The sequence below is a fragment of the Necator americanus genome, chromosome I, assembly GCF_031761385.1.
Source record: "Necator americanus strain Aroian chromosome I, whole genome shotgun sequence".
NCBI classification, from domain to species: Eukaryota; Metazoa; Nematoda; class Chromadorea; order Rhabditida; family Ancylostomatidae; genus Necator; species Necator americanus.
In genome coordinates this window covers 337,958-358,600 of record NC_087371.1, presented here as the reverse complement: position 1 = coordinate 358,600, position 20,643 = coordinate 337,958, and the positions used below count along the sequence as shown (strand labels likewise).

The 20,643-nt window shown below is 40.9% G+C and overlaps 3 protein-coding genes across 4 annotated transcripts; 2 read left to right on the top strand and 1 right to left on the bottom strand.

Moving 5' to 3' along the window:
* Positions 1-2,644: 2,644 nt before the first annotated feature.
* Positions 2,645-18,456, bottom strand: RB195_004043 (uncharacterized protein; the record flags this gene model as incomplete). Of its 2 annotated transcripts, XM_064178059.1 has the most annotated exons (7): positions 2,645-2,767; positions 5,386-5,478; positions 5,553-5,633; positions 9,796-9,862; positions 10,270-10,391; positions 17,513-17,584; positions 18,433-18,456. In XM_064178059.1, the coding sequence occupies 7 exons, from the start codon at positions 18,454-18,456 to the stop codon at positions 2,645-2,647; spliced, it is 582 nt and encodes a 193-aa protein (XP_064032993.1). The 2 variants fall into 2 exon arrangements, with proteins under 2 accessions (XP_064032993.1, XP_064032994.1); XM_064178058.1 differs by lacking the exon at positions 18,433-18,456 and having other exon boundaries at positions 17,513-17,563.
* RB195_004045 (uncharacterized protein) lies at positions 12,501-13,163 on the top strand (the record flags this gene model as incomplete). The annotated part of the gene is made up of 2 exons (XM_064178094.1): positions 12,501-12,538; positions 12,749-13,163. 2 exons carry the CDS (start codon positions 12,501-12,503, stop codon positions 13,161-13,163), a joined length of 453 nt encoding a protein of 150 aa, XP_064032996.1.
* On the top strand, positions 13,847-14,212 carry RB195_004044 (uncharacterized protein; the record flags this gene model as incomplete). The annotated part of the gene is made up of 1 exon (XM_064178076.1): positions 13,847-14,212. The coding sequence occupies one exon, from the start codon at positions 13,847-13,849 to the stop codon at positions 14,210-14,212; it is 366 nt and encodes a 121-aa protein (XP_064032995.1).
* Positions 18,457-20,643: the final 2,187 nt, after the last annotated feature.

Here is a 20,643-nt window from a genome sequence, read left to right as displayed (position 1 = left end):
ACTGAAGAATAGTGTAGTTTAGATTGATCCAGTAACTGCAAACCTCCAGTTTTGAATCATTCCATGGGCGTGAGATCAATGAGGAACTATCGCTAACTTCACTGGGAATGCAGTGGTGAATGAAACCAGTGAGAGTCCCCCTCGATCACAAGCGCTAACTCCAGCGCCTTGAGTGCAGCCTGCACCAGCTTCAAGTCGCTCAGAAACAAAAAAGTTGCTAGAATTTTGTCCGCTGCTCACTCATTTGTCCGCCGAGCACAGTAGGTTCACTGTATAAAGATCTCAAGTGCTTTCAGAATGATCACAAACAATTTTAAGTTCTCAGCCTCCGTGGAGAACCTTTACGTCGAGGTTGTGCGGTCTTTATTACTCATATTATGCTATCTTTTTCTGTGACCTTTTGCGCAACGCATTGAGTAACACTGCGTACACTCGTTACGTCAGCCTATCACATCTTAAGAGGGACATATAGAGTTCTTTCTAGTGCAGTTATGAGGGTAGCTATGAAGGAATTTTACTTAAGTTCTGCGCAACGTGCACATTTTGTTTGTGAACAAAAGCAAGAGTTGAAAACAATGGGAGTTATGCAAGTGTTCTAAAGAAGAGGCGTTGAAAAACAAGAGCAGCGAAGCGATGAACAAAAGCGCTTGAGTCATGACGTTATGATTCGTCTCACGGGCCTACAAAGTGGCCCAGCGTACAGCAATGGACACATCTTAAATCGAGGTTCTATACTCAAAGGGATAGTTCAGAAAAAAATGTATTCTGTCCATGTAAATTCTCAGTAGACGCAAAGTCCGGAGATTTCGTGTGCTCTGATTTCAGTGAAATCCCATAGAAACAGCATGAATGCGACTTTGCCTGTAAGTTTTTCAAAATGTCATGTGCTAAACCTTTTCTTTCTTATTTGTCAATTGGAAAAAAAACCATGAGAGAGTTCTGAGATGGGACAATTCCTTTAGAAGAATGACGTCCAACCCACTGTCAAATTGATACAGTTTTCGAATGAAATTCTGCGACTGTTCCGAGGGAAGACGACCACTACATCTTAGATTTGCGTCAAAGAAAAGTAGCTTCAAAGTTTCACGTTCGTTATCACTCATCCATTTCCGCTATGCTACGATCCGATTCAACGTAACTTCAGGCTAGCTCTTCGCAAGGAACTGTTCCCAATGCATGCACGTTAGGAACCTTTAAACCAATCTCTTTCAGCTATGATCGACTCTGATGATTGTGATTGAGTGTGGCCCTGTGTAGTTCTCTGTGTTATGGTTGTTCGTTGTATATCTTATCCGCATCGTCCAGTGGTGCGGCAGAGAACGTCTGCCCACCCAACTCAGTCGTTCGCTTTCTACACCTGCACTTATCAATATTCCACTGAACCACCGCTTTGCTCTGTTCAAAAATATTATTAAAATCCTCTCTCTAGCGCCAAATAAAGAGTCTGCTGCATCGACTAAAACATGCCGCAAAGAACACATAGGTCAAATGAAAGGCATAGGATCAATTGATTCGTCCCGATGGTGGGAACACTACAAAGCACTTGTAAATCTCTGGGTCGCATCAGACTAATCCTAATTTTGGGAAATCTTGCTCTCATAGAAAAAAAAAACCTGGAGTTAAATCCTGACTCTGCAGCCCAGTTAATTTTGGAAGCTTTTGCCAATAAAAGGAAATAACTCTTCGTTTCGGCAGGGCACCAATTGTGTTGGGAGCATCAACGCTCAGAAATTTTGTCGCTAGATACAAGGAGTAGGCAACAAAACAGATCATCCTACAACAGACGAAGAGAGCTACAAAAGAAGGAGGTAGAAGCCCAAGACTTGCAAAATGACGGTGTTGAACAGAAAAGCAACTATGCATAATAAGAGAGAACTGAGTACTTCACAATCAGAATTGCCAAATTCAGTCAGTGAAGAGAATCAAACAGATCAATCCCGTTATTGATCGATAAACCTCAGGCATTCCCACCGAAATTTCACGGTGATGCTGAAGAGTTTGCCGAATACTGCACGATTTTCGAGACCCTAATTCAAAAAAGCAAAGAGTGAAATGTTATAGAAAAATCTTGCTTCTCAAAGAAAGATTGAGAGAATTGTCATAAAGGTATAAAGCTGATTCCAGAGAACTACAACTGGATCATAAAGAAGAAAGAAAACTATAAATAGATCTCAAACCAAGGTAAATATGAGAGCAGCAAACAATCCCACAGATATTTGTTAAGTTCTTCCTGATCAAGTACTGATTTAGCAATTTTTGATCGTCTTAGTCAACCAAGGTCAAGCGTGGTGATGAGGCACGACCCTCTCGATTACGACCTTCCCCCTCGATTTTTGTCATTTTCACTAGTGTTCATTGATCAAAAATTTACTCAAGTACAAGTTACGATATAGTAAACGAAACAAGGACAAACTACAACAAAACACTCGGTACTTGGCAATTAGCTACGATACCGTATAAAGAGGAAGCGCGAAAAATGTCGTAATAAAGCAATAAAAAAAGAAAAGAGCTAAAAAAAACAGAGTAAGAAGCCAGATATGAAGATAAGCATGGAGAGATTTTATTCATATCATCAGATAAGCGGTTAACACTTGAACAGGGATAAAGTTGAACTGTGAAGCGATAAACTCTTCGCAACAAGTGTTCAGGCAGCCGCTTTCTGTTGTCGTTTCTTCACCCCGTAGTTGTGCACATGAGCAATGTTCACTTCTGTTGTGGTTATTTGGTCTTTCACAAACATTAATTCTGAAGTGAGTTCGTCCACAGCCTGCAAAAGCGTAACAAAATAAAATTCTCTCAACATGCGGTTCATTCTTGCACGCTATGATGACATACAGATTTTATAGACGCACAGATTTGCTCCACGTATACTCTACATACATCTACACATCATCTACAACATCCAACACGAAGATTTCAATCATGGGGATATTTTATGCCAAAATAGAACCCCTATAGATATACCGTGGTCTCGGGAATATTCACTAGTATTTCTCCTATGACGTCAAAGGATAATCTCCCTCCAGATCGTTATTACCTTAACTCAGTGGCTCTGCCTTGAATTAGCGCAGTCAGACATCTGAGTATATGCCTCAGAAGCTTACTAACTTTATAACTTTTGCTGTTATATTGCGCTTCGGGTGTACGGTTTGGGCACGTACTAGCTAAAAGGTGCTACCGGCACATTGCCAGTGATAATACCCTAATGGGTCATACGCCCAGGGAGGAAATCAAATCTCTGGCACGTTTCGGATCTTTTCCTGGCTTCATACGCCTAGAAAAAGGTTGGTTCAACCGATCTTATCCCTTCAACTCCCTGTCCCGTGTCAGCATTTCGATACACAGTTCTAAGAATTGAAAACTGAAGCTATTGTATAATTGCAATTATTCTCACGTACCATCAATCTGCTTCCGATGGTAGCATTTAGATATAACGTTCGATCTGCACCTGCTATATCAGACAGCCATGCAGAGCGGTACAGGTGACAAAAATTCAATCGTTATAGACAAACATTTCTGTTGGTCATCAAAGGGTTTCATTCAAGAATACAAAATCCCTCCAATGTGTTCGTTCCAAATATTTCGCTTCACAGGTTGGTGTGGGACGGCGTATACAAGTCTGATTTCTGCTTGCTCGAAGTGGGCCTGCTTATTTAAAGGGATTACCCTACGAATCTGAGGTGATGTGGATTTCAGGTGGAGTATTCGTATACGGGATCATAGATTATGGAGAGTTCGGCGATTCCTGCCATTTCTTGCTAATTGGTGTAAAAAACGGCCCGGAAGATACGGGGTGTGCGCAGTGCTGGCGCGCTCCAATCGAACTCGTAGGAAATAGCGCGCCGGAATGCTCGAAGCCGTATCTTCCGAGCTGTTTTTTACGGCAATTAGGAAGAAATGGACAGAATCACCCCCTCTTCTTAATATACTATCCCGTGTACGAATACTCCACCTGAAATCGGCACCACCTCAGATTCGTGGGATGATGCTTTTAAACGCAACAAAGCGTTTGAGTGTACGCATTGGTAAAGTACGAGCTTTGTAACCTGCACTGTTATATGGAAAAAGATTCTCATATATTGCAAAAAGGTGCTGTCATCCAGCACATTGCAAAAGCCCATAACCTGAAAGGTTAACCGCCTGAGAAAACATAAAATTTTTGGCAACAACTATTCGTTTCGTCAGGCTGAACTGCCGAAAACTGTCGAGTGAACTTCAACAAACTGCTTTGCCTGGGCTTCTGCAGTACCTCTGTGTGCCGTTTGCTGCAGTGCAGGAAACACGAGAAATCGGCCTGTCATCAGCATCGAAAATTGCACCATATATTGCGGCGATGTTGATGAGAAAGTAGGTGGCTGCGCGATAGCTGTGCGGAACGATTACAACCTGGTGGAGGAATTTGACTCAACGTCGTCTAGATTCTCCTTTGTACGACTGCGGGATCGCAGAAAACGTAAACTCTGGATAGTGAGTGCTCACGCACCTCCAAAAATCGTTGACAACCACAATAAGGATGCCTTCTGTGCAATGCGTTGATGTCTAAAATACCCTAACCAGCAGATCAGCTCACGATCAGGGGTCAACGCCTGAAGAGCAGCCAAAGCGAAAGATGAGGACTCTTAAAGTTCAGTTCGACTACGTTCCGGCGAAGAACATTGCTCAGTCGGCTATCTGAAAATCCAGAGCTGTTTGGGAAGTCGCGTTCGACTCTGACCACCGTAAAGTTCTTCTCAGCCTCAATATACGGTTCCTCCTCAATCGAAAATCGCACCGCATGTCTGAAAGACGAAGAATGCAGAGAGAAAATCCGCCAACGTGCTTCTATTCACGTTGGAGTACAGACCAGGAAGAAGCTTTGCAATGCGGATTCCTTCACAAAGTGCATCCAGGACGCTGCAAATAAAACACTTCCGGTTCAAATGCCGCGGAAGAAGTTTGTCTTTGCATCTTGCATCGAGATAAGGTCCACGTACAATTAATTCTGTATGTGTAGTCTGCAGCAAAGTTGATTTCAACCAGGAAAAGCGTCTGAGAAAGAAGCTGCAACAATATCGCGATAACGAGTGGTCGTCAAGTGCGAAGGATTTTGAAAGGGCATGGGAGGAAAAGAACCCGCGGAAAGCCTATGGTTTACTGAAGCAATATAGCGGCAGGATAAAAAGATGTTGTCCAGTCCTCAACGCTGCCAAAGGAGTGGCTGTTGGTGAAGCAACCCTTCCAATTTGGAGGCTTCACTTCAACATGTTCACTGTAAATCTCTACAGAGAACAAAACCAGGGAAACATAGTGTAACGTAATGCAATTCACTGAGTTTTTCATGGCATTTTTCAATCGATATTTCAATTTCCAGGCGAAAAAAAAAACGAAAGAACAGTTTCTACGCACCTTTTGCACATTTCCTTGATTTTTTTCCAGCAGTTCTTTTGCCTTCTCGAGTTCATACTCAACCATGACATTAGCGCCTAACCAAATTGACACCTTAAAAGAAAGTTTCGAATGAAGAAGAAAAAGGGACAGGGACTCAACTTGTTACTGAGAAGAACCCAACCAACCTTTTCGGGGTTGCGCACTGTGGCTTTCGTATAAACTTCTTCCGAAACTAAATATGTTGTCTCAAACGGCTCCGCCTTTTCCTGAATGGGAACCAAAAAGTACTGTTTTGAAACCTCGGTGTTGAAAACATTTAAGACATAATAAATGATTGCTTTATAGAGACAAGCTATGAGTAACAGATAGTTTATGTGTCTTGTATAGCAAACACTTTCATAGTTCAATTTACCCTGTGTAATTTCGATAATTTTTGATAATTCTATCTTATCTGAGATTTAGAAATTAACGTAAAAATTCTAACCCGATGAGAACTCAATCGTATTATACTATCATACAAAGCACTAACGTTTCTATTCAGTACTATGGGTATTACAACATTCTTTTACTCTTATATCCAGGTACAATATCAAGATAGAGAGTGCAACTAAGGTTGTGACAACAACATGTGAAACAGCATTCGAACAGAGGACAAAATGTTCAACCATGGGGTGAACATTGTTGAGAATTAGAGGCATCACTCCACGAATCTGAGGTGGTGCAGATTTCAGGTGGAGTATTCTTATACGGGATAGTAGATTATGGAGAGGGGGGTGATTCCGTCCATTTCTTCCTAATTGCCGTAAAAAACGGCCCAGAAGATACGGCTTCATACGTTTTGGCGCACCATTTTGTACAAGATTGGATTTCGATTGGAGCGCGCCAGTCTTGTGCGGCCCCGCATCTTCCGGGCCGTTTTTTAAGGCAATTAGCAAGAAATGGACAGTATCACCTCCCTCTCCGTAGTCTCCCATCACATATACGAATACTCCACCTGAAATCTGCACCACCTCAGATTCGTGGGGTGATGCCTTTAAAGCGAGTCGAGGAACAAATAGAAAATTGCCTGAGGCTATAATCGAGTTCTTCATCACGCAAACGGGACTCATTAAAGGCATCACTCCTCGAATTTGCTACGCGCGCCACCCTTGCACGCTTAACGTCCCTTGCTGCCTATCGGGGCAGTCTGAGTTGATTTTCGATTAATCGCGGAGCAGAGGCGGCGCAAGGGGTAGAGCGTTGCAATAGATGGCGCCAGCATTCTGGAGGCGGCTGTTTGCAGTGATGCAGGGAGAGATTAGCGGAACTACCCCGTCTCCATAATCTACGATCCCGTATACGGATACTCCACCAGAAATCCGCACCACTACAGATTCGTGATATGCTGCCTTTAACATATGAAATTGGGAAGAACTTCCCCTTTAGGGGTAACCGTGATGCTGATCACGATATACGGTGATGCTGATCACGAATATACGCAGATGACGTCATCCGACAATAATCGCTTGTGTCGTATTTTTGCAGCAGACTTACCACAAGGAACTCACGCGGAAGAAAAATTGCATTTGGAACTATCACATCTCCAAATAGAACCGAAATTTAGAATTTTTGTGGTCTTTGCTTCATTTTCCCACAGTGATCGATAAAAATTCAAGAAAAGGGCTATTTCTTCAAATTTCTGCCAGAATTGAGGTCACCTTTGAAGCATTATTCGAAGTATTTTCATTTCTCGTCCCCTCGCCAATGGCTAACATAGAATGATGTGCTAACAACAAAGGCATCGTGAATGTAATCATCATACTCATAAGCAGTATCAAACTGATAATGTTAAGAGTGTTGCGTCCCCCGTAAACTACTAGCTACTATTAAAGCATGCGCGTATCCAATTTATGAAGGATATGGCAAACGCATCAGCGCATAGCGAAGTACACATGTGGAGTCGTGGATTAGGATTAAGCACCATGAATAAAATTACGTACCATGCAATCGGTCTAAGTGCTTTCTGGCGCTACAATTCGACGCTGTGAAAATCGTCTCATCCCATCTTACCGCACCGCCCTCTGGCGCCACTGCATCAGTCCGGCGTCACGACAAAAACACAAACACTCACGGCACACATAGCCCATTATTATATAGGATGATATTAATTCAGCTTTTGTCAGCTGGACTATTCACATATGCTGATCAGAATTTTCATATAGCACAGAGAATCTCTTTCCGGCCTTCTCAAGGCAGTTGATGAACTTCCTTTGTGCTTTAGAGTTTACGTTTCGCAAGCATGGTTTGCTTTCTCGCATAAGTAGTTATGTCAAGTCATTTTTCTTTCTAAAAGTTTATTTTTGCGGGCATCTTGCTGTATTTGTAAACCATATTTCAATTTGTTTGAGATTCAATCACATATATTTGATACTTTATGTGGTCGTCTACTAAGAAAGAGAAAGAGCGGATTTTGTTCAGATATTACCCTCAGGAAGCCTAAAAATCTTATCAAATGGACCCTTTTTCTTCCAAGAGGTTAGAGATACGAGAAGTCCCTTTGCTATGCATCTATTTTGATTATAACTTTGAGATCACCGCGCATCACAAAATTTTCCCTCGAAATTTCCATCAGAAAATTCCAATAGATATCTCCTTACACGCACCGGCGGTACATAAGATATAGGAACATTATAGGAACATCCTGCAACGGTTTCCTTTTCCTTCGTTCTACGTCAATCTCCTTGCACCCTGGAACACTGATCCAAAGATTGTTTAGCATACAGAAAGTTCCGGTTAGACTTACGGAATAGAAACCACTGATTTAACAACGGCTGACCTCGTCAATTACTCTGTTAATGCCTCATTTTCGTTAACTTCTACGTTTCTGTATTGAAGTCTAACGTCGACAAGAGGAAATGATTAACCTCAAGCACTATATACTTTGTAATGTCCTCGATTTCAATACAGAATTTCATGATTTCAATACGCTATTTCTAAACATGTTTTTGGAGAGTTTCTTCGTGTCGTTGATTCGATCTCAAACTTGTTCTACACGATGCAAAATTAGGATATTTTTCCTTTCAAGTGCAATAACTCTGATAATTGCTCAGTGTATGTGAAACTTTTGTCCGGAGCTCTTGTGTGGTAGATTTCGCAATTTCTAGAAGAAATTACTCTCCAAAGAATCCTAATTTAAGGGATTTGTTTCAAAAAGCAAAGAAAAAAAACTGTTGTAACATGTAACATGTGTTGTAACATAACGAAGCATGTCCTCAATAAGGCCGTACACACTTTTTCTTCTAACTTTTTATAATGGCTCCGCCGCTAGAATACAGACAAAACTGTATTTGAAGTTAAAGCTATATTTTCGTTCAAAATTAAGCAAGTTTTGCCTGGAGCTCTTGTGTGAATGACGCGCTTTCTAGAAGAAATTTCTCTCCGAAGATTTCTGATTTAGGAGATTTGTTTCAAAAATTCGTTCATAAGATGTGTTGATCATTAACAATGAAATTGCCTTATAATAGATTTAGGTTGTGAAAAACTAAAATTTTGCACATATTTCTAATTTTCGCACCAGCACTTTCAGATCAGTTAACTTTTCACATTTCACTGCGGCGTATCACGTCAAGTGACGTGTAAATCTACAATCTCAAAAAAATCGTTGTCTATTCACGTCGATAGGGGATAGCGCTGTCCTTAGGAGGTTTAGTTGTGAATGACGATCAAAGTACGAAGTGCGACGTCACCCTAGTGCCTAGTAACCTTTCACTCCTTGTGGGGTCGATAAATTGCTACCAGACTTGTCTGGGAAGGACAAAAGCACTAACTTGACACATCGCCCCTGTAATTCATCGTAAGGCTGCACATGCGTTCATAAACGTCAAATAATTCTAAACTGAAGTCAAACGCTTAGGTGCGTCCCTAGAGGGATTGATGAAGTCCTTGGACTTTATCCTTTTGCCCTCATATTCACAAACGAAAAATTTTATCGCACGGAGGTCCGCTAATATCACGGCAGGTCGGCTACTTAAATAAGCACAATGATTTGAGCCGTTGTTTTCGGCATGGATGTAGCATCTTGTGGAGTGAAGACTTGTTCTGGATGAGGCATTTGAGAGGATATATTACAAATGATCTGACTTTTCAGTCTCTCGAAAGCGACTACGCCGAGACGTTACTCGTAATAAAGCTTGTTGACAATTGTCAACAACAACTTGTCGATTGTCAAATTGAAGAAAGTGCCAATATTGTTAACAACATTGGCACTTTCTTCAATTTGACAATCGACAAGTAGCAAACAAGAAATTGATGAGGTTTTAAAGGGTTTTCGATACAAACTTAATCGACTCGACTTAATATGGTTGACATAACGAACACTTTTGAAGTGGCTATTTCGAAACGTACAGGCTTACAAATATGACTAAATGTAGCAAAATCTATCAAACTCACCTTCTTATCTATCAACACATCGAGTAAGGCTAGGCTGTTCTTAAAGTCTGGCAGTTTCTCGGCCATTCTGGAAAGTGAGGAAGAATTAATGTAATAAGAACGATGTTATACGAAGCTTCTAGCGATATCGTACTATATAACCACACGTCATTACTGTGTTTCGAAGAGAAAGGGTACAACGACACGCGCATTCTTACCACCCTTTTTAGAAATCAAACACGATTTCTTTGTAAAGAGTTATTTTTCTCCGGTAAAACTCATCCTACGTATGCTTGAGTGAGAAGTCGGTACCTACACTTTCACTGCTGTACAAGAGAACTCCGATTCGCAACAAGGAATGGGAACAAGATAATCTACTATGATTTGCACAAGAAGAAATAGGAGAACGAGATATAACATGGCGACACACATTCACAAAAAAAGAAAACAGTAAAAATCAAAACAAAATCTATTTACAAAAGAGAGATCGCTCACCTGGTTTTCTGCGAAGTCATGCTTGCTTCGACATATTTGTATTTCTTGTATCGTTCTTCCAGCGCAGCCACTCCTTCTTCAGGTGAAAGTTTCTTCATGATTAACCACTCTTCCACATTTTCCTGCAGAAGATGTCTTCGAACGTCTTGTCCTCGAAAGATCCCAGACAAAAAATGGAAAAACTTCGTTCTACATTGCAAAAAACCAAACGTGCTCCGATTAAGGAAAAAATCAGGACGACAAAGCAATTCGCCAAGGGACATTAAAAGATAGATATTCAACCATATTCTACCTTAATTTCCACTGGTTAGTAATAATAAGTTACTTTCTCATCCTATTACGTGGAGAAGTTCCTCTACTTCTTAGGATACATTGGGATAGTTTAATTAAAGCGCACTTGGCATTTCCTGCTTACTACTACCGTCTATTTCAAAATTATACCCTATAATGTAAATTCAAGTGAACCTGAACTGATATGTAGTCTGAAATAACAAAAAGTCTACTGCAGCTAGTCACAATGGACGTTACGAAAAAGTCAGTAAGTTGAACACACGAAGACTACTCGCTACTTGAACTTAGTCCAAGATATCGGCAAGTGCGAAGACACGAACCAATCAGTTTCTACTGATGATAAACATCTTCTAGCAAACAAACCGTAAAGTAACGTAGGGAGTATAACCAAATCGTCGGCTACAACCATCTAAACTAACTTTTTCAAATTTTAGAGTACTCACTGTTTCGTAACAAACTGATCTCAATGATAAAACAGTTACCATAAAAATGGCGATCAAAATCGCAACGGCAAACTGCGAGTTCACCCTCACAAACTTCATAAAATAGATAGTTGCATGGACAACAATTGTTTCAAGAACATTTCCAGCGGTTTCACATTAAGCTACTTTTCTGAATCACAAAACAGTTGAGAAACAAAGTTTGAAAGCAACCGTTGCCTAGTTCTTACAATCTCCAATAAGACTAAACTAATCATTTTTCATTGTTTTCATACAGACTGCATGCCTATTTTCAAAGCCTTTATTAAATGATATTAGCTACAGAGAATACCAGCAAATTTAATCTTCAGTCTTACTGGGATGATACCGAAAATTCACAAGGACAGGCGTAGAGAGGTGGTTCTGGCCGATGATTGCAAACCACTCTACCCTAGCCTTTCGTAACTCCGGGATCAATAAATTGACGCCAGATTTATTTGGAAACACAAAAGTACCATACAACTTTTCTTTAACACTCATTTTTATTGATTACATACACTTTCTCTACAATGCTAAATTGTAGTCATACGCGTCGGCTCATCCTAATCAATTGATCAACTTCAAACGGTCGATCACTTTTATACTTCTGTCAATCTATCCTTCGTGTAAACATTCCCTAACTGAAGTTCCAAAAACAGCTCAGTAAATATTAGCAGCCATAAGTTTCACACTGAAACAAGATCGATACACATCATCCAGAAACGGCGCACGTCATTGGAAAAATTTATAAACCTCCTAATTTCCACCGATGCAATCCACTTACAACACATAATTTTGCATTTGAATCGATGTTCGGATAAATTTTTGAGGGATATTGGGATATCTTCACCAGTAGCTAAGAGTTAGGATATAGATCACAAGTACAACGACAAAACAATCTTCCAGCGAACTTCATCTCTAGGCGAATCCCCAATAGCACAACAGATTCTGTTGCTAGTTTCAATGTGTACAGCTTCCGTTTTCACTGCCTTGGAATATTATCGAAACAATGGTCCAGAATAGTGTGGAGAACAATGGGATAAAAGTGAAATTATTCCAAACAACCTCTATGTAAGCTTCTGAAATCGGCGAAGAAAAAATCGAAACGTCAGACTTAGTACCAACATAGCACTCTTTTGTTGGAAACATACAGCAAATTAATAATTCAGTTTAGGCGTACACAACAATTTGAAAAGTCCAGTATTAATTGTGACATTGTGACGCCATAGAACTACATAAAACAAAAATTCGCCTTTCTCACATGAGTTTCTACGAACGCTAGCAAAGCCTGTGCCTCAAACTTCGTAAACTAGACGGAAACTTTTCGTGATTCTTCTTTCCAGATATCTCCTCTGGAGCATGAAAGAGGTTGGCTCCAAAAGAACGCCTTAGGAACTTCACCCCACGGCCTCCAATGGAACGAACAGAGGGATAGGAGTTTATCACGACGACTAAAACCATCCATGGACCATCGCCTCCTCCATGGGAGATTTTGGTTCATCCGGAGAGAAGAAAAAGCCGTGAGTTTCAGAAAGCGAAGTCCCAGAACTATCATTAACTGGGATCTCTTTGCAACGCTAGCCGACTTTTGGGAAGATTCTGCAATGGTCAACATCGACAAGGAATACGATCGGCTCGTCGAACACCTTCACGAGTGCACCAAGGAGACTGAGAGTTTTAAGACCACCAAGAGACCCCTGTCTCCGGAAACCTTAGAGCTGATAAGTCAGCGTGGAGTTAGACGAGCCGCAGGCAAAATCCACGTCCGAGCTCGCAAGGCTCTGTAAAAGAGAGGCGATAAGAGATAAACTCAAAGAGAAAAGAGCAGAAGTGTTGGCTGCAGCTGCGGAGGCGGGAAAGACCATTCGCTACCCCCGTCGAGAATTCAGGATAAGATCTGAACATCTGAAGTATCTTCTGCCAGTTCTCATCAACACTCTGACAAGACTCTTCACACGTTACCTGTCGGAATGCAAGGTTCCCAAACAGTGGGAGAGCAGTGAGACCGCGTTGTCGTATAACAAGGGAGATCCGTATGATATCGCTAACTATCGCCCAATCTGCTTACTATCCATCATCTACAAGCTCTTCACAAAAGTGATCCTTAACAGGATCGCAAAAGTGTTAGATGAAGGGCAGCCATGAGAGCTGACCACATTCACACTATTTTGAAACCCATCGAGGTATTACAAGAGCACCGGGGTTTCAAAAAGAATTCAGCACGACTGGCCACATTCTCACTATTTCGAAACTTACCGAGGTATCTCGAGAGCACCAGAAATTCGCCATTCTACAAGAATATCATCACTGACGTGAAAAGAGGAGTCCAACAGGGTTATACAATCTCACCTAAAATATTCACAGCCACTCTCGAAAACGCAATGCGAAAGCTGGAATGGGACGATATGGGAGTGAAGGTTGATGGTCGGCAGCTGCACCATCTGCGCTCGAATTCGACGAAACATGTGCATGCATCGGTCTTCAGCTGAATCCGCAAAACATGCGTAACGGATGGGTCTCAGATGCCCCGTTCACGCTCAACGGAACGAACATATCCGAATGCACCAGCTACATTTATCTGGGTCGGGAAATAAACATGAAGAACGACCTGACTCCTAAGCTAGGGAGGAGGAAACTAGCGGTATGGGGAGCGTATAAGAGCATCGCGGATGTAGTGAAGAAGACCAGGAACACCCTGCTTCGCGCCCACCTCATCAACACCACTATCTCCTGCTTTGACCTATGCCTCAGAAACCTCAGAAACCCAGACATTTCGCAAACGGGAAGAAAATGCGTTGAGCGTCATCAAACGCTCAATCGAAAGAGGGATGCTAAGAGTATCCCGCTTCACGCAAGTGAGGGGCGGAATTCGAAGTTCTGTCCTAAGTCAGCAATCGAAGATTAGGGATGCCGCCGCGTTTGCCAAGAAAAGCAGAATAAGGTGGGGCGGACACGTGATGCGCTTCAACGACAACCGTTGGACTATAGCCGTGACCGACTGGGCTTCACGCCATATCAAGCGCACTACAAGAAGACCGCCGATCCGATGGTCAGACTTCTTTACAAAGTCTTTGAAAGAAACATTCGATCCTCCTCGCGTCCCAAGCGAAAGGCGAAACCATTGGACGACTCTTGAACTTCATTGGCGTGAATGGGACAAATGGAAGGATTACTGGCGCCCGCTGGACCAATAGAACAACGAAGAACAACGGGAGCAAACGTGATCAAAGTGAAGGCAGACTCAATAAAGTGCTAGATTTCGATGTAACAAAATCGAGACCTGACGAGTCGCAAGTTTAGTGCTATGTGAGGCCGGTCAATTTAAAAATCTAATTCTGGGTCGCAGGGTGATTGAGCTGTTCTCAAGACTTTTCGCCCTTAACCTTCGCATCAATGCTTCACATATGAGAAGAAAGTTTTCAGATCGGAATTTGCAAAAAGGTGCACACCTTTGCAGATTCTACTGAACAAAATAACCTGTCTGGAGAAAGCGCATATTATTTCCACCAATTCCATGCATTAATTACCAACTTATTCCACCCGCAGCATTCCTATACGGTATAACCAGTGACACTGCTTCTTTCTAGATTATTTGCAATTGCGCTATAGATTCACCAGGCGATGATTGACGAATCAAATTAAACCGACTTGCAATATAAAACCAAGAGTACAATATCACCAACTATTATTCTTTCATGTGGAATGAAACATACTTATGCTCAAAGTTTCCTATGCGACCACCGTATTCGTCCCTTTTACTCGGCGATCGGTGCCAACAGTGCCTTGCTTTATTCGACATCAAATAATGGTAGCGGCACGACGAAAAAAGACAAACAAATCCAGGAAAGCGATGGCAGGTCGAGCGAGGTCAAGTAACTCTCACAACCCTGCGCTCCCTCCACAAGCAACAGCGGACAAATTTGTCTAGCGCTTTTGTGCAACGAGACCGTGACAATGCAGCAACAAAACAATGCCGCCCATCAACAGGACGTTTAAGGCATTCTAGCATCATTATTTGCGAAGTTTAGAAAACAAAAAAAGGTCATTTCCATACTTATAACTCTTACTAAATGCGCAAATAACTGAAAACCTCCTGTGAATATATTTCGATTTCGTAAGCTCAATTTCGTGAGCAATTTCTTGCCAAAAAGATAGGAAAAATGATAGCGTCTTGCCATCCTTTTAAAAATCTCACAAATATTGCGGTAGAGTCGGGCCAAAACAACCAAGGGCCTGCCGCAGTTGCATGAGCTGCTGCGTTGAAAGCGGGGCAGTGAATCTCACGGTTTCGATCGAGTTGGGCCTTACTCATTTCTAGCGCCATCGCTATCTCCACTTCAGCTTCACTTCTGGAGTTGCAACTGGACTGCAGATAGGCCCATCTCAATCAGCACTACCGCTTCTGCCCGCAACTGCAAGAGTCTGTTTTTAAAGGATTTTCAACATTCAAAATAACTATGATCATTATTTGGTATTGTCATGCTTAGTTAGGCAATTAGAGAGAACCACAAACTAATACTAAAGGACATCAACATCATAACTGCAAAAATCTAGAAACATCGAAAATTTCCATACCTCTTGCTTTTAAACCTCACAGAATAAAGAATATGGTGTCAGTTTGAAAAATCAGAACGCATTTAGAATGCAATAAGCGTGAAAACCCAATTATACCCGCGAAAACAGAAATGGGACCAAACCACACTAACTTATCTCTACCGGCAATAATCAGGTCAAAATCATCTTCGAAGCGTAGTAAATGTAGTGAGGATGACATGTTTACTGCAATTGACAATCTTTACGACAGTATTCCGGAATGCGACTACTGAATGTTGGCGCTGTTGTTGACCACATACATTTTAATTTTAGGTCGAGTCACAACGTCGCGTCTTCGATGTTTTCCACTACCGCATTTCTACAGTCGCAAACAAATTACATTCTAACTACAGAACAGAATAATGCACAACTATAGAAAAAAGAGCATCGAAGCATATCTTAGAAATGAATATGTATGACAAATATTGTAAAGGTTATTGCTGGAAGGCAAAATAGCAGCTTACTTTCATGGGTGTACCTCGTCATCGCTTTAAAAAAAATTACAGTTCGAAGTGTCCATGATTGATGACACGATTGCTACAACAAATATATTACTCGCCTGAGGATTAAAGAATGTGGATGAAATCATTCTTTCGATGAAGTTAACAAAATTCTAAGATATGAAACTGCATAAACAGATTGCCGCAGTCGGTATTTCATACCATTCGGTCTATAAATATAACTAAAAAAAAGAGCTGAGCCGTTGTTCTTGCTATCCATACTGTGCCTCAGCCACAAATATGAAAAGTGAAGAAATGCTTGCTATTTCTTCACTTGATGGTTATGAAAAACTGTTTATTTCTTTTCTCCATTCTCCGAATCCATAACACTATTAACTTTTTACACTTTGTTCTGGAACAATTCAGACAGAAAAGCTGTTTTCGAATGCGACAGTTATATCGTTTTGTTCTTCTACTTTTTAAAATCTCCATGGTTGTTTATTATGGTTTTTGGTATTCAATGAACACATGCAAAATTAATAGAAACGTTTTCAGACATGCAGTCCACCACAGACAATGGTCAGATGATTAATAAGAAAATGCAATTCAGCAGTTGTTTAAACTATTGAAAAAGTGGATGGTTGCAGTATAAGAGTGATTTAGTAGATACTAACACAGCTACAAATTCCGTCTCAAAGAAGGAAATTACAAACAACTAGATCGCTCCTAAGCATCTTCGGCTTTGCTCCAACGCAACAAGACGTTTTCTTACTAAGCATCGAACCATTCCTCCTGCTCTCTTTTCTTGTTGTGTCAACATTCATTAATTTGTTCTTTATTCTACAGGTAACAGACTGTAAGGGCAAAACAAGCGCCTACCGAACGTGAGCAAATCAAGAACCTTTCTAGGGAACACATAGGAACTTTTGATTATAATGAGGAAAACTCAGAACGCAGTGAGATGAAAAAGAAAAAGTGGTGGTTCACTTTACCTGATTTTATTGAAATAAAGTTTGTAGCTGTGTTGTGAGCAATTATTGACTGAAAGCTTTACATATGCTCCATAACTAGGGAACATTTTTGAATCGCTCTCAGTTATCTGTTCACTTAAATCAGCTCTTCATTTGAGAAGTAAAACCACAGATAGTGAATGCCCAAGTGAAAAACTATTTCCTTGCGTCTTCGCACCTAATCATGTCATTATAAGGGCTCCTATTCGTAGCAGACACAAGACAGTTTAAAGATTTACCATCTCAAAAATCTCAGCTCGGAAAAAAATACAAACGAAGAAAGTCTGATTATACTTGAAGACCATGTCCCCTGACTATACTAAATATACAAGTGCTGCGTTCTCAACGACGTTACAAAATCACTACAAACAATTAGAAAGAGGTGCTAATATCTCCAAATGAAGTACAATATGATAACTGGTAAAAAATAAGAAATAATACAACAACTCACAACAACTTCCATAACAGGGATCCCACGATTTGATGTCGTCACTTCAGTCATCCTTCTCGTTGCGATGGATATCTGCAAATTCTTTTATCAGGTACAACCGAAATTCTTGAGAAAAGATGATGCCACGAGAAGGCCAAAAAATTCTGACGCACAAACAACATAGAAATTCAAAAGCGACAGGCTAAAACTGACTTCAGCTTCGCCTCGGATGTCCAAATAGCGCTAAGAGTTTCACGAAATAACTGAGAGAAACTGTATCGCACAAAAAATAACTCGTCGATTTCTGAGAATTTCATTCGATAATGAGAACAAGTATACAAATGATGACATTGTGTGTTGACTTGACTTGATGTCTAGGTTTATGGTTGGCATTGGAAATTCCTTGGTAAATCTAAGACAAACAAAGGTGAAAAAGTCGTCTTGTGCTACATCCTTATTCTTATTGACAGAAATTAGAAAAAAGTAAGCTGTGAATTAATAAGAGATTTCTCGACTGAGTATAAGACTGGATTAAGAGGAAGCAGCCTACAATGCAGAATATTTGAAGACTACCAAGGAACAACTTTTCTCATAATTAAGCACTAATATCTTTGTATGTGAAGTAATTCGTTATTGAACTCCTCAGAAGCCGTCCACAAAGTCCCACTCGCACATCCGAAAATCTTGTCGGCGAGAAAACAGTAACGCAATATTTACTCGTAAGCTTTAGACAGATGAGAATGAATAGTAAGAAGGTCGCCCCGTCGTCCATTGGCATACTTCAGCATCTATACGCAGCTCCAAATCTCTCTAGCAATTGCTGCCGTGCCGCAGTCCCTCGGTCGATACTTATCAACTGAATGCGCACGGGTTATACCAGTACTGTTGACACTCATCTTGCTAGTTCCCCCTCAACTTCATCTCTGGAGCTTCAGCCCTACCTCGATCGCAGCCGCTAGCTCCATCGCACCACTCCGAGCGCAGCCGCTTGATCCATAGCACGAGGCCCCATTTCGTTTTGACCCGTATGATTTGGGTGATAGGTGTTCAGTTTGATATGGCCTCGAAGTAAGCAAACAGTGACAATTAAGTTCGGTACGATGTTTAAATTAGTCCATTCGCTATAAGGAAAAACCATCATCCAAGCTGTCCGTTTCACTTCTACTTTCTTAGATTCCGCGAACATTTGCATTAGTCTCTTCCGTTCGTATTAATTCCCCCATGAGTCCACCACTTCCCTTTTCCCCTAAACTATTCAGCAGAACTGCAATGCAGAATCACAATTGGTTCGGTCCCTTAAAAACGGAACCTGTTCCGAGGTCACCCATTGTTTTACGTATGATGCCACCTTGTCTGCCTCCTCTGCGACTGCTCATTGTTACCTGAAGTCTGCATTTTAAAAACTTCTGTATATTTTTTGTTCTTTTTCGTGGGAGCTCCAGTCTTACACAGACACAAATTGACTTCAACTAAAATGATAAACAAACTTTATCTAACGGCAACCGACCTCTATCCGTCCCAAAGGCCACCATCAATGCTGTCTTGGCTAGCACGCTGTAGTTACTTGGTAGAAAAGAGATGAAATTCAAACGGTAGCAAGTGCTGTTAAAAAAACAAAGCAATGTTGTAGATGCTACACCACGGAATTTGCTGGTGAACTTCCACAAATACAGAGGACAATTGATTTCTGGCATGTCGACAGTTTGGTGCAAAATTAATTATTGCATAATTATTGACCAGGAATCTACTCGAGTCATCTTTTTTTTCTTTGAAGTTATTTGTGTGAAATGAAATGAGTATTGGCGTATACTGAACATAAGAGTTACTCGAATTCAATTTCATCAACTTAACACACGCATTTCTTGACGACATGTATGTAATACGTGCAGAAAAGGTTCCTACTAAATAATCGAGATAGAACAAAATTACATATTCTCATACTTTATTAGCAAGGATATGAAATATCAGTTTATGACACACCACCTAAGTGCTCAGAAGTTTTCGTCAGCAACATAAAGTAAACTTGTAAAGCACAGCAGTACACTTTCGCGCTGACTAAACTACTTTCTGACAGAGAAAGCACAGAGAAATTAGCGAAGTGCGGTGCAGTTTTATGCCGCAGCTCTCGTGTTAGTAATTGTTTACACCTCATGGTATCCCCGATATTCACATCTTTATCCCTTCTCACTGATTTCTTCATAGTGTATTATTTTGATGTAAGAAAAACAGCTATGAGTTCTCTAACGTTCGAGGTAGTTATTTCTTCCATGCATGAACAACTGTGTTCCAGACGATGTTGATATTGATCCGATGGTCAGATCTTTCCTTGAAGACTGTTAAAGAAAAATTAAATACTCTTTGTGCCCCTTGTGGAAGAAGAAGCCACTATGGATTGTTTGGGATTAATGGAAGTGTTACTGGGATTGGAAAGTTCTTAAATACAACGGGAGTGCAAACATCTACATGTACATACTTCTGTACAGCCCTTTCATTAAAAAAAAATACGCCTTTCTTCCTCGCTAATGTTCTCAGACATTTATTGAAAAGATAATTATGGCAGCACAACAAAGAGGATGAAGGATAATGTAATTCGCGTTGATCAAGCCACTTGGGATGAGTCAACGCATTCGACTTCAATTCGGAGACCTTTATTGATGCGCGCGCGACCCACGCGTTGAACCCCCACATTGCGGTGGTCAGCCAACGCATAGCAAGTTTTTTTTTTTCTCCAAATAAGTCTGGTACCAATTTTTCGAAGCCTATTACAACTGCGCTTGCCACAGAGCATACGTGCGAGTTCTAGCAATCCACCAATGAGCCAGTGGAAATCGCATTGTAGCCTACTTTCCTTCCAAACTGTTTTGAGCAGTTTCATTTGATCTGACAAGAGTCTGGATCAATTGGGGAATATCGTCAACGTCAAATGTTTAGAGTTTGTCAGTTCGATGCGTCTGTCACAAAATAGACAATACCACAATCGCGTCATGCACATATACATCCATGTATAAGTGAAACTATATTCCATAGCTAAACTTCTGTGTACATTCAATTTATCATCAAGTTCGTTGCTCTAACTTACTAGAAAGGCTCCAAATATCGAATAACTTAAGTTGCATAGAACATGTTGAAGTCAAAGAGGAAGTGAAAACCCC